General features: G+C 35.0%; 1 protein-coding gene across 1 annotated transcript in view; it reads right to left on the reverse strand.

The window, feature by feature from the left end:
• Positions 1 to 2490: 2490 nt before the first annotated feature.
• Positions 2491 to 13844, reverse strand: part of LOC148949567 (sodium/hydrogen exchanger 3-like) — a 100408-nt gene continuing 89054 nt past the window's right edge. Inside the window, exons 7-9 of the mRNA XM_089093016.1 lie at positions 12425 to 12627; positions 4659 to 4748; positions 2491 to 3292 (exon numbers count right to left, since the gene is read on the reverse strand). Coding sequence (XP_088949142.1) covers positions 3113 to 3292; positions 4659 to 4748; positions 12425 to 12627 — 473 coding nt within the window. The 3' untranslated portion in view covers positions 2491 to 3112. The remainder of the gene's footprint in view (positions 3293 to 4658; positions 4749 to 12424; positions 12628 to 13844) is intronic.

The raw sequence follows: 13844 nt of genomic DNA on the forward strand, positions 1-13844 counted from the left end.
GTCTTGGCTGTGCTCTAATAAGCCCTGGCTCTCAAGTCTTTATCACCTCCATCAAGTTGATTAATTCAAAAATCAACGGTGGATAAGTAAAGGCACTTCCTAACTCACAAGGGGGGATAGAGGAATGAATGACTCAATAAGAGCAAACAGACGGACAAAGGACAAATAACAGCAACAAAATATGAAAGTAACATGCTCCAATGACAAATTCAGAGAGGATTCAAAATGTAGAAATTAGATGTTATACACGTCTTATTTAATCCTTATAATTTCAATTTAACAAATTTTCACTTTCTTCCTTTTTTATTGAAAAGAAGAAGGCAGAAGTAGAAGGGGGAACGAAAAAATAAGAGCAAAAGACAGACGACAGAACCGATAAGAACAAAAAAAAAAAAGACAAAACACATTTAACATTTACCCATAAGCAATAGAATTAGTCTGATTATACGAAATTGAATGTTAACCAATGTTTTAGCACACAATCTCAACTATGATCAACATTTGTCTCAAATTGCAACCTAATCATTGCAAATTGCAATTGTAACCTAGTACATAAATCAAATACATAATCAAATTGCAACCTAATGCACAAATATTAGATATACCATGATCCACTGGACTTACTTTCAGCGAAAAGGGAAATCAACAAAAATTAAACAAAAGAAATAATGTAATTATCTAAAAAATTATTCCAAAAAAAAAACAAACAAAAGAAATAGTGTAATTATTTAAAAAATTGTTCCAAAAAAAGGAACAAAAGGAATATAAATAAATAACCATTATGTTTATAACTATGATTCCAGTAAAAGAACACCTATATCCCCTACTCCATACAATAAGAGGAGAAATACAACATAAATCTTAGAATAGCGTGAAAAACAGTTTCAAGGTCAAAATCAATTTTTTTAAATAAGTCAACACCGTTTTGATGTTATTTTCATGGACATCATAAAGTTAAAACTGAAATAAATAGAGTAAAGCTACTAAAAGGCTACATCGAATATGCTATGTAATGCCTAAGAAACTCTAATCACGTCCCTTGACGCTTAACTGAAGAAATAGAAATAAGTAGTTCTCAGCTATTGATTAGGAATTAAGAAATGACTGAAAATGTGAAATGGACTAAATCAAGATATTAAGATCAAGATATTAAAATTGGTCTGTCATCAGACCAACTTCAGAATCAGCAACATTTCATTTGCTATTAGAAGAATAAAATGATAAATTTAGCACCTGAAAGTTCAACATTATTTCATTTTTAATTAGAAGAATATTCAACACAGTATTACAAGATTCAAGAACATTTAGTGAACTTTCTAAGTCAATGAACCGGTAACCTGCTTTGACCTGCAATTTCGAAGAAAATTGTACCACCTTTACTCAATGTAGTATTAAAAATTCAAGAACAGTTAGTGAACTCTTAAAGTCAATGGACCGGTAACTTGCTTTGACCCGGAAGTGATTATTTTGTTTAGTATAAAAGCAGTTCGTTTTAATTTTGATATGTTAGTAACTCTACTGATGATGATGACCGACTGTGTCATCGAAATATTTAGAGTCTTTGTTTTATTTTCGTTTCACTGTCTAATAAAAGGACCTATTTCTATTTGGAATTCTGATTGATTTCGTCATAGAAAAGGCAGTGTGGTCATGGAGAAAATAGCAAGATATTAAAAATATGAATTATAGTACTTAAGTACTTATAGTACTTAAGAAATACACCTTATACTTAATTGAAGAAAATTGAGACAGATAGACTTCGCCAGTCGATTTAGAAATAAGAAATGATTGAAATGTTGAATCGACTAAAGTAAGATATCAAAAATATGGTATATCTAGTTAAGAAATGCCAAGCATATCCCCTTATGTTTGATTGAGAAAATTGCAACAAATAGACTTGACGAATCGATTTAGGATTGGTGATAATGATGAAGATATAAAATGGACTTAAAAAAGACAAAAGATATAAAAAAGGCATCGAAAATATAATAAACACTGCTTAAGGTATGAAGGATATCAAAATTAAAACCTTTTTTTGCCCCCGCGAGGTATATTCATGCCTGACAACTGCAATTTTCAAAAATTTTCTTTTTGGTTGTTTCAAAATTATTTAGATTATAGGGAATTGCCATATTTTCGTCAGTGTTGTCACGTTGAACCGTGAAAAAAAAACAACTAAGCAATACTAATTAATTAAATTTGACAACAAATTTTTTCCGTAAAAGTTCAAACATTAACAAGGTTTTGATTCGCGAAGACAATTCCCCTTCAAAGGAAAGCTACACCTTCTTAAGCAGTTTGGTCCCATCTGTTTTTACCTGATTCTTTTGCTGATTTTTCCCCGAAGTTTCTTTTTTTAATTTGACACCCGCAACTATAAAAAAATATGCATAACGCAATATGGAGGTTTTTTCCATTAAAATTTGAGTTTCTGATTTTCTGATTTTTAGATTTATCAAATTGTCTAAGTTTCCACAAAACCTATTCAAAAATCAGACTTCATTTCAATTTCTTTGGTGCTTTTAGAAATACTAAGCTTATCTTCTGACACTCAATTTAAGAAACAGCAACATACAACCTTCACCAATCGATTCAGAATTAAGATATGGCTGAAAATGTGACATGGACCAAACTGAGATATAAAAACAATATGATATATGGTCTTTAACAAATGCTAAGCTTCTTTCCTTATACTTAATTGTAGTAATAGAAACAACTAAACTTCACCAATCGATCTCGAATGAAGATATGGCTGAAAATATGAAATTGACTAGAGTTAGATGGCAAAACAATGGTATACAAAAATTAAGAAATGCTATGCTTGTCGTTTATACTTAATTGAAGAAGTGGAGAGAAACAAACTTCACCAGTTGATTTAGAACTAAGAATGACTCCGAAAATGTATATTGCTCAGTTTAATATTTAGTCAATTGTCCCCTTTTGAGACAAGAAGAACATTATAGTAAACAAAGTCATATAATAATAAAGAAAGGAAAAAAAGAAAGGAAGATAAAAAGTAAACAAAAAAAGCAATGTAGTAAATAAAAGACAAATCGACTATGAATACAAAAAAGTTGTTTTAACCTAAAACTTTGCCTATATTTTGGGTGCCTTAAATAGCAAAGCCATTGAGTTGGATAGATTTCACAGTCTTAGGATCTAATGAATGAGCTTGTCCCAATAGCAAAGGCCTTATATATTGCCGATCCACTGCTTTATACCTAAGTCTTTGAGTTGGTTTTCCAGTTGAACCAGATATCAACTCCATACCGGCAACCAAGTGATCCTGAAACTGAAAATTAACAATATGTCAGGTTTCAGAACTCCCTGCTAACAATAGTAATATCAAAGAGCACAAAGCAGCAATTTTTTACTATATCACAATATGAAAATATAATTGTATGTAATATAATCACAATAGTTCAGATAACTTTTTGAATTAAAATCAAGATGGTGGACTGTGATAAAAAAGTTGAGAGTCATGCCTAATTGGAAAAAAAAATCCAAGACAGATAGCCTGAGTGAGAGACAAAGCTGGCATAAGCCTTTTTTTGGAATTGTATAAAAATGATGTTATTTCACTTGTTGATATAGTCTATCATCCATCCATCCATGCTAGGACAGAACTAAGGTTGATAGGCATGGAATAAGGGTAATTCAAATAGTCTATCAGTTCTATGAGCCACACTCTTTGATATGATCTGCAATAGGGATTTTTTCATAAGTCTTGACGTCAGCTTTGGCATGTTAATAAACTGAGAGGGAGTAGTCATTCCGGACTTGTCCCAGTTAAAGATAAGAACGGGGCAAAAATTAGTGATAAGGAAAGGATTAAAGTAATATTGGCAGGACAATCTCAAATCGTATTAAACCGTGATAGAGTTACAGGAAAAGATATAGAGGAGAATGAAAAAGTTTGTGATATATTGGATGTGAAGGAAGATTTGTTTTGTGAGGAAGAATTAGTGACAGTACTAAAAGGATTAAAAACAATGAGGCTCCGGGTGCTGATGGTGTGGTAAATGGGTTTCATAAATATCGTGGCTCTGAGGTTAGAAATAATTTACTGAAGATTATGAATTTGATTTTTGAAAAAGAGGAAGTACCTAACGATTTTAAGAAGACCTTAATTAAAACACTGTATAAGAAAGGCGATAAGAGTGAGTGTGGTAATTATCGAGGCATTAGTCTGGTCTCTGCAAGTAGCAAATTACTTAGTAATATGATACTTTTTAGACTGAGAGATGTTGTAGATAAAGTTTTAAGGGGACAACAGTGCGGTTTTAGATAAGGTAGAGGATATGTCGACCAAATTTTCACTCTTAGGTTAATATTTGAGAAGTGCCTGAGCTGTCAAACACCTTTGGTCCTCAGTTTTATAGCATATGAGCAAGCGTTCGATTCTGTTGATAGAAGAGCTTTAGCAAAGGTCTTATCCTTGTATGGTATACCAGACAGATACATTACAGTGATTAGTGCTATGTACGAGAATAACTGCTGCGGTTAAGGTAGGAAATGAGGTTAGAAGCTCGTTTTGTATTAAATCGGGAGTTAAGCAGGGTTGTGTTCTATCCTCCTTTACATGGATTATTTTGGTGGCGGTGCAACTTTAAACCAGACATCTGGTAACACTGCCTTAGTTATAGTCCAAGTTTTACCTTTACATGAAGTCTCTCGCTAAGGCTAGCTTCTTCATCAACACCGATAGGTATCTTCAATGCCAATAGCAACGGCTTCATGGTACAACCCTAGAATACAGGTAGGTATGTATGGGAATATGAGATAAAAGAATATGACAACATAAAATAAGACTGAACTAAATAAAAAAAGACATTCATAGAATATAGTTAATAAATAGAAAAAGGATAAGCTAAAAAGCAATAAGGGAAACTGGAATTAACGTTGACCTAAGAAAAAAAAATATATATAAATGTTATCCATTGGTCCTTTGTTGCATTAAAGAGGCGTAGATATATTAGAGCCACAAGAGTCGCTAGATGGCATTTGTGATTTTTCTCTAGAGGATTGTCTCTTGAAAATTTTCTGGAAAATCTAAACTTGAAAGTTTCCAATAGGCTTAACATAATATATATATATGTATATATGTATATATATATATATAGTTTCCTATAGGCTTCATATATAATGCTAAATTTAATACACATAAACTAGCTGCTTGTTTTAACGTTCTGAACATCCAGGATGATTACGGGTGTATTTGTGTGTCTGTGTGTGAATTGCTCCGTAATTTCAAATTCATAACTTCAGATAGCTGTGACTGACATGGCCCATATATCAAAGGAAAAATCGTTATTCTGTCAAAATTTGCCTTCACCCCCCCCCCCCTCTTAAATACTTTAGTGACTTGGCGCAATTACTTGTGAAATTCCTCGCACGTGTGAGGATTACGCAACAGATAGATCATTTGAAGAGTGACAATTTTGACAGTAAAGAGTCAATCAATTGACAATTAACAGTTTGCTTCTAAATACAAGTGTATTTTGATATCATATCAGCAATTTTTCGGGGAAATCAGGAATTACTGAAGGAGAAGTGTGGACAGATGAATCATCTCAATAGATGACATAAGCGCGATATACAATAATGAATAGGATTATACGTGGATACAGGTGATGTATCAGACGTTCTATCGTCATCAAAATGTTAAAAGGCAGGTATTTCTTAAGCAATATTTACCACAAGGTAGTCCAACAACAGTGAACTAATGAAACCTCATCGATAAATGTACACACGCTCCAGCTACACCCTATCCCCCTCCTATAAATTTCATCTTTCTCTTTAGATCTAATCTTATCTTTCTTTTCGACACCAATTTTATTTTTATATGTTAATGACACCTCATCCTAGGTACACACTTACGTACTTGCCGTACCTTCCCCAATTGGTTTTCAGCCCTACTCATATTAGGTTTTGCTCGTTTTGAGTTTGACTTTGTTGTTTATTGTAAATTTCTGTCCGTTTTGGGTTTCATTTATTTATTGATGGTGATTTGTGGTAGTTCTATGCTTGGAAGATTATTTGACTTTCTTTGCTCATTTTTGGTTTAATGGAGCTCTTTACTTTTCTTTGAAAGACATATTTTGAGGAAAAACTTTTTTTTAATTAACTTTTGTTCGTTTTTTTATTGTCTTGGTCTTTTTCGTGGAAAAAAAATTATATCTTTACGGTTTTTTCTATAAGAATCCATAGTTTGGCTTGTTATTTCTTTGTCGGAGAAACTTTTTCACCAGTGTTTAATCCTGACACAAATAGTACTGTTTCCGCATCAACTCCTCAACGTCCTCTGGACAACCTGTGTGGGCATAGTGTGTTTCAAATTGGTTCTATCCAGTTTTAATATTTTTCAAATTTTCGCCTTAATACCATTACTTTTAGAAACATCAGTAGAATTAATAGTGGTAGCCCTAGCTTTAGTGACAGTAGTAGTAGTAGTAACCGTAATAACAGTAGCAGTAATAGTAGTATGAGTAGAAGCAGTACCATTAGGGTGAGAAATTTTTTTTTTGGTTAGTTCAACATCCCCCACAACCAGCCCTGTTAGTTTCATATTCATATGCCAAATTCTTTCTAAGATATTGCTTTTACGTCCTTTTGGCAACCTGTATGTAGACGGCGTGTTGTGATTAAGTTCACCCCCCATCCAACAAAAATATCCTTGAACATTTCACCTTCAGACCATTTGGCAAAAGTTTTTTTTTTTGTGGAAAAAGTTTGAGTAGAAATACGCGTAGTATGATTAGAAGCAGTAGCATTAGGATGAAAAATATTTGCCTCTGGTTAGTTCAACATCCCCCATAACATGCCCTGTTAGTTTCAACTTCACACGCATAACTATTTTTAATACATTGTTTTTGCACCCTTTTGAGAACCTGCATATAGACGGCATGTTATTATTAAGCTCACCCCCCAAAGCTCACTCCCCGACGGCAGTATTATTAAACTCACTCCCTCCCCCCCCCACCCCAAAATAAGATTCTTGATAATTTCACCTTCATACCCTTAGGCATAGTCGTAATAGTAGTAACATAAGTATTACTGGTAGTAGTATTAGCAACAATAGCGGTAGTACTAGTGACAGCAGCAGTATTAAAGTATTGTCTTTACAAGTATTTGAAATAGAAGTAGCAGTAGTAGTAGTAGTACTAAATGTAGCAGCGATAGTAATATTAGTAGTAGCGTGCAAATATTGCCTTTGAGTCAAATGATCTTCTCCTTTTAGCATTCTCTAAAAGTTCCAACTTAACACCCAAATCAATTCTTGAGATACGCTCTTTTGACAATGTGCATGAACATAGTGTCTTTTGGTTTAGTGCGAATTTTTCCCTCATTGTTGTAAATGGATTAGTACGGTATTAGTAGTAGTCGTAGTGGAAGCAGTAGTAGTGGTAGTAGTAGTAGTATTAGTAATAGTATGCAAAGATTGCATTTTTGATCATCTCCCTTATCATTTCCTGAAACTTCCAAATTAACATACCCGGTCATTCCTGAGTTAGGCCCTTTTGACAATCCGTATACGCGTAACGTGTTTTGATTTAGTTCAACACTCCCCTCAACATTCTCTGAAAGATTCACGCCCTTCGTCTTTTTGGAAAGAAAAGTTCAAATATGCATACCTTTTTCAATAGCATATACTATCATAGGCAGCGCGCTAGCGCTGCCTAAGTAAAGAACGATGTGGCCACAATATGTTTTTTTTTTTCTTCGACAGGCACTTCTTATCGAAGGAGTTGTCATAGAAACTTCGAAAAGGGCTCATTCGATTGGAAATTGGAGTGGCTAGTGCCCTTTTTAATAGTCGAAAGTGATTGGAGGGCACCTAGCCCCCCCCCCCCGCCCCTCCGTCCCCCACACCTCACCCAGCAAAATTTTGAGATAGTCATTTTGTTTAGCGTAGTTGATTTCCAGATAGAAAATATGTTTTTGAGGAGGACACTCCCCCAAAACCTTCGGGACAAGGGTTTAAAGTTATGCCCTGAGGACCTATAAGAACGATGTTGGCACAATGTACTATATATTATTTTTTTCCTTTAGAGCAGGGCACTTCATATGGAAGGGGTCGTCGTAGAAACTTCAAAAGTGGCTCATTCAATTTTAAATTGAGAGTTCTAGTGGCCTTTTTAATAGTCAAAACTGATTGGAGGGCCATCATTCATCATTCCCCCATCCCCATTCATCCATCATTCCCCCAAACACATCCAATCAAAATTTTGAGGTAGCCATTTTGTTCAGCGTAGTTGATTTCCACATAGAAAATATATTTTTTTGAGGAGGACACTCCCCCAAAACCCTCAGGGCAAGGGTTTTAAGTTATGTCCTGGGGGCATACAAGGTTTTTATAGAAGGCGTTTTCGTAGAAGCTTCAAAAGAGGCTCTTTCGATTGGAAAATTCGAAGGGCTTGTGCAATTTTTAATAGTCTAAAGTGATTGGAGGGCAACTTGCCCCCCCCCCCCCCAAGCCCATCATTCCCCCAAACACATCCAATCGAAATTTTGAGATAGTCATTTTGTTCAGCGTAGTTGATTTCCAAATAGAATATATGTTTTTGAGGAGGACACTCCCCACAGCCCTCCGGGCAAGGGTTTTAAGTTATACCCTGGGGGCATATAAGGTATTTAAAGACGACGTTGCCGTAGAAACTTCAAAAAGGCTCATTCGATTGGAAATTCAAAGGACTAGTGCCCTTTTTACTAGTCGAAAGTGATTGTAGGGCAACTAGCGTCGCCCCCACCCATCATTCCCCCAAACACATCAAATAAAAAATTTGAGATAACCATTTTTTTCGGCGTAGTTGATATCCAGATACAAAATATATTTTTGAGGAGGACACTCCCCCACAACTCTCACGGCAAGGATTACAAGTTATGCTCTGGAGGCATATAATATTTTTATTGAAATCTTTGTCGTAGAAACTTGAAAAAGGGCTCATTTGATTTGAAATTCAAAGGAATAGTACCCTTTTCAATAGTCGAAAGTGATTTGAGGGCAATTAACCCCCCTGTCAGACCCACCTTTTCCCCAAACACATCAACTCAAAATTTTTAGATATCTATTCTATTAAACGTAGTTGAATTTTTTGGAAATTTGGTCTTTAAGGATGACAACCCCTCCCCTCACATCCCTCAGGGCAAGGGTTGTAAGTTATGCCCTAGGGCATATAAAGTTTGTATTGAAAGCGTTGTCGTATAAATTTCAAAAGGGTTCATTCAATTGGAACATGGAAGGGTTAGTACTTTCTTGAATAGTTGAGAGTGATCGGATAGTGACTAACGCCCCTCTCACGCCCACCATTTTACAAAACACATCAAATCAAATTTTTGAGATATCCATTTTTTTCAACGTATTTGCAAGTTCTTGAAATTAGGTCTCTCGGGATGATAACCCCCCTCAGAGGCCTCAGTGCAAGGATTGTAAGTTATGTCCTGGGGGCATATAAGGTCTATATATAAAGTTGTTGTATAAATTATAGGCAGCACGATCGCGCTGCCAAAGTAAAGAACGGGGACACTCGAGAACGAGACAAGAAACGGGGACTAGTAAAGAGGAGGACACTCCCAAACAACCCTCAGGACAAGGGTTTTAAGTTATGCCCTAGGGGGATATAAGAACGATGTTGGCACAATGTATTATTTATTAATTTTTTCCTTTAGAGAAGGGCACTTCGTATCGAAGAAGTTGTCGTAGAAACTTGGAATAGCGCTTATTCAATGGGAATTTGGAGTGGATTTTGCCCTTTTTAATAGTCAAAAGTGAGTGGAAGGCGACTAACACCCCTCTCACACCCACCCTTTCCCCAAACACAACCAATTAAAAGTTTGAGAGAGCCATGTTGTTTAACGTAGTTGAAAGTTCTGGAAATTCGGTCTTAGAGGATAACAACCACTCTAACAGACCTTAGGGTAAGGGTTGTAATTTATGCCCTGGGGGCATATAAAGTGTCAAGAGACAACGTTGTCGTTCCGAACGGCTATTTTTTTATTGGGATTCGAATGACGCAATGCCCAATTTAGTGATACAAAGTGACTGGAAGGCTTGACATTTTTATAGTAAAGATCGAAGTGGGTATAATGTATTATTTTTGTTGTTGTTGTTGTTGAGACCAGGGCACTTCGTATCGAAGGTGTCGTGGGAACTTCGAAAAGGGCTCATTCGATTGAAAATAGAAAGGGCTGATGCCCCTTTTAATAGTCGAAAGTGATTTGAGGGCAACTAATCCCCCTTCCACGCCCACCCTCCCACTTCTACTCTTAAAATTTAACCAAATCAAAATAGCGTAAGGGTATCCAAGCTATCAAAGAAAGTAAATTTTTTGCGAATGTTATCAAGTTTTCCATTTCAGGTCAACCAGAGGAGTTATGAAACTAAATTAAACAGTACCATTTGTGTCCAGATTTTTAAAAGGGTGTATGTTGTTAAAAATTGCTGAAATTTTTTTTCCCGCATAGCAGGCCAAACCATAAAGTCTTAAAAAACGAAAAACTTTAAAGTATTATTTTCTTTTTCTCTGAAAAAGAAATTAACCGAGTCAAACTCAAAACGAGCAGAAATTAACATAAGTTGGTCACAAAACCCCTATGCCTTCCCAAGGCCAGAACAAAATTTGCACTTTACTTAAAAAATACAAATGAATGTGCATTGTCAGTTTATTATTGATATACTGATATTTAGTAATCAAAATGTTAATATTATTTGATTTATTTACGTTATAAAAGTAAAAAGTAAAAAAATTCATATTTTTTAAGTAAAGTGTAAATTTTGTTCTGACCTTGGAAAGGCATAGGGGTTTTGTGACCAACTTATGTTAATTTCTGCTCTTTTCGAGTTTGACTCGGTTGATTATAGTAATTTCTGTCCGTTTTGGGTTTCATTTATTTATAGAAATCACTTTAATAGAAATCATTTATTTATAGAAATCAATTTATTTATTGAACTTCAATGAAAATCATACCATCAGATTCAGCGTATCAGAGAACTCTACTGTAGAGGTTTCAAGCTCCTACCTGCAAAATGTGGAATTTTGTATTTTTTACCAGAAGAAAGATCACGGATGCGTGTTTATTTGTTTTTTTGTTAATGTTTTTTCCAGGGGTGATCGTATCGACCCAGTTGTCCTAGAATATCGTGGGAGGGGTCATTCAAACATAAATTAAAAGTTCTAGTGCCCCTTTTAAGTGACCAAAAATCGAGGGCAACTAGGCCCCCTCCCACGCTCATCTTTTCCCCAAAGTCACCCAATCAAAATTTTGAGATATCCATTTTGTTCAGCATGGTCGAAAATATAATAACTATGTCTTTTAGGATGACTTAGTCCCCCAAAGTCCCCGGGGAAGGGCTGCAAGTTATGAACTTTACCCGATGTTTACATATAGTAGGCCTATTGGTTATTGGGAAGTATACAGAAGTTTTCAAGGGGAATTTTGTCTGATTGTGGGGGGGGGTTGTGGGCTATATGGGAGGATCTTTTCATGGGGTAAGGGACATTGCTATGAAGGGGGCGCCAGATTTCCCAGCATTATTTAAAAAAAAAATCAGAAATTAAATTAAAAAAAAAGTTATTCAACTTAAATTAAGGAGCAACATCAAAACTTAAAACTAACAGAAATTATTACTTATATCATTGGGTCCGCCCCCTAGTCAATACCTCGCTCTTTAAGCCAAAGATTTTTTAGTACTTTCATAAGAGCTATTTATTGTAATTAACGGCCTTTGTGATTAAGGGGCCACTTTTAAAGAATTGGAACAAAATTCGAACTCTAGCGTAAAGAGCGAGGCATTGACTAGGGGGCAAACCCCCTAATATACGTATTGAAAATATATGAATATAGAAGTTCTTTACGTAAGTTAATTCGTAAGTTACGTATATTTATTACTAATAAAAACGTTCGTTAATAAAATTAAACAACTTTCGTGAAAGCCATTTAACCAAATAAAAGTAAAATTAATAAGGAAATTTTGTTTTAATTATTCATGTACGGTTAGACAAAATAAAAACCTGCATTAATTCAAAAACGTTCAAAAATTTAAATAAAAAGCAAGTTTTTTTTTAACTGAAAGTAAGGAGCGACATTAAAACTTAAAACGAACAGAAATTATTCCGTATATGAAAGGGACTGTCCCCTCAACCGCCTCGCTTTTTACGCTAAAGTTTTTCATTGTTTAAAAAAAAGTTATGAGAAAGAGTCTAACTTTAGCGTAAAGAGCGAGGCGTTTAGGAGGGGACAGCCCCTTTCATATTCAGAATAATATCTGTTCGTTTTAAGTTTTAATGTCGCTCCTTACTTTCAATTAAAAAAAACTTTTTTTTTCTTTAATTAATAATAAAAAACAGGTGATTTAGGAATTATGAAAAACCCTTTGAATGTAAAGTATATTTAAGATCTAAAACAAACGAACCGAAAAATTTACCTGAACGAAAGCCGTAAAGAATACGACCGAAATTGTTGCGGATGCAAACAACGGCTGATTATTGATACTGCCACTGTTGATCATATATACCAGAGCAAACGCAACGGCACCTCTAAGGCCACCCCAAGACATGACTATCTGGTCTTTGACAGTGAGTTTGTGCAAACGTAGAGGATTGGCGATTGCTGTCAGGATAAAAACACCTATAACAAGTAAATATAGAAGTAATTAATCATTAGAATTTGTATTTAAAAATACATGACTGTTCATTATACAGTGAATTATGTCAAATTTAGTGCTCAAAGCTTAGTCAAACCTAGTCACAGGCGATACATTATAGCCAAAAATAGGTAATAGCCAATGGAATTAAAGTTTAATTTTGACAAGTAGGCTTAGGTATTTTCGGAACAAACTTTTATCATTAAGATTAATCAAAATGATAATTACCATTCCTGAATCACCTTCAATTGGCAATTTTTCCTCACTCGACAGTTTTTTTAGACGTGTTTTAAGTTTTCGGTTACTATAGGCTAGTGTTCACTCTTTACTAGGTTGCCCCTAAGGAGGCAAGCATGATTAGAAAGTAATCTCTCTTTTTTTATGTGGAAATACAGAAAAATTGACAGTGAATCGAAACCCCCTAGGCGTTTGCAGTAGCGCAAATAAAATGAGGCTCTTTCTATTACAGAATGCGTTAGATTTGTTGAACTGTGGGATAATCTCTTTTGACGATGTGTTGGAACAATCTGTCAGGCAGGGCTTCTCAATCAATGACAATGTTGTTATTGTAACAAAAAAAAAAAAAAAAAAACAGAAAGACAAGAAAAAAAACAAAAAACAGACAAAAAAAATCAGATGGAAAAATTGAACAATACACATGCTCTCATACACAAGGGGTTACAAATTAAGCCCTTATGTATAAGAATCTTTTACTTATTAATTAGTAGACTTCTATCAAATGTCGATATAAGAACACACTCATACACAGATACCTACAGTTGCAAAAGTAAGACTTGTAAACCGTGTATCAAACAGTAGATATAACGAGAGAAAGGTTGCGATGGCTAGGGTACGTTCTGCAGATGAAGGATGACAGATTTTCAAAAATGTCCTTTTCGGCCAACTGTCTAGGGCCAAACCTTAAGCAGGTCCTTCCCGGTTGAGGTGGGAGGATGTCATAAGCAGAGATTTAAGGGAAATGACAACTATCTGGGAGACTGTAAAGAGGGAGGCGTTGAACAGACTGGGAAGGAGGAGGACCTTGCGTAGCTGTGTTTGCCTCAGGCGGATTGGTACTGCAGTGTATTTCTAGTCGTAGTAGTAGTAATCAGTAATTAATGAGATAGTTAGGCTCTACTGATAAAATAGATAATAATAATACTTAGTTAGTTTATTGAAAAGCTCGCTGAAGAAAATTTTG

This window comes from Artemia sp. Qi Xiang Cuo, chromosome 8 (assembly GCF_049724085.1).
Source record: "Artemia sp. Qi Xiang Cuo chromosome 8, ASM4972408v1, whole genome shotgun sequence".
Classification (NCBI taxonomy): Eukaryota; Metazoa; Arthropoda; class Branchiopoda; order Anostraca; family Artemiidae; genus Artemia; species Artemia sp. Qi Xiang Cuo.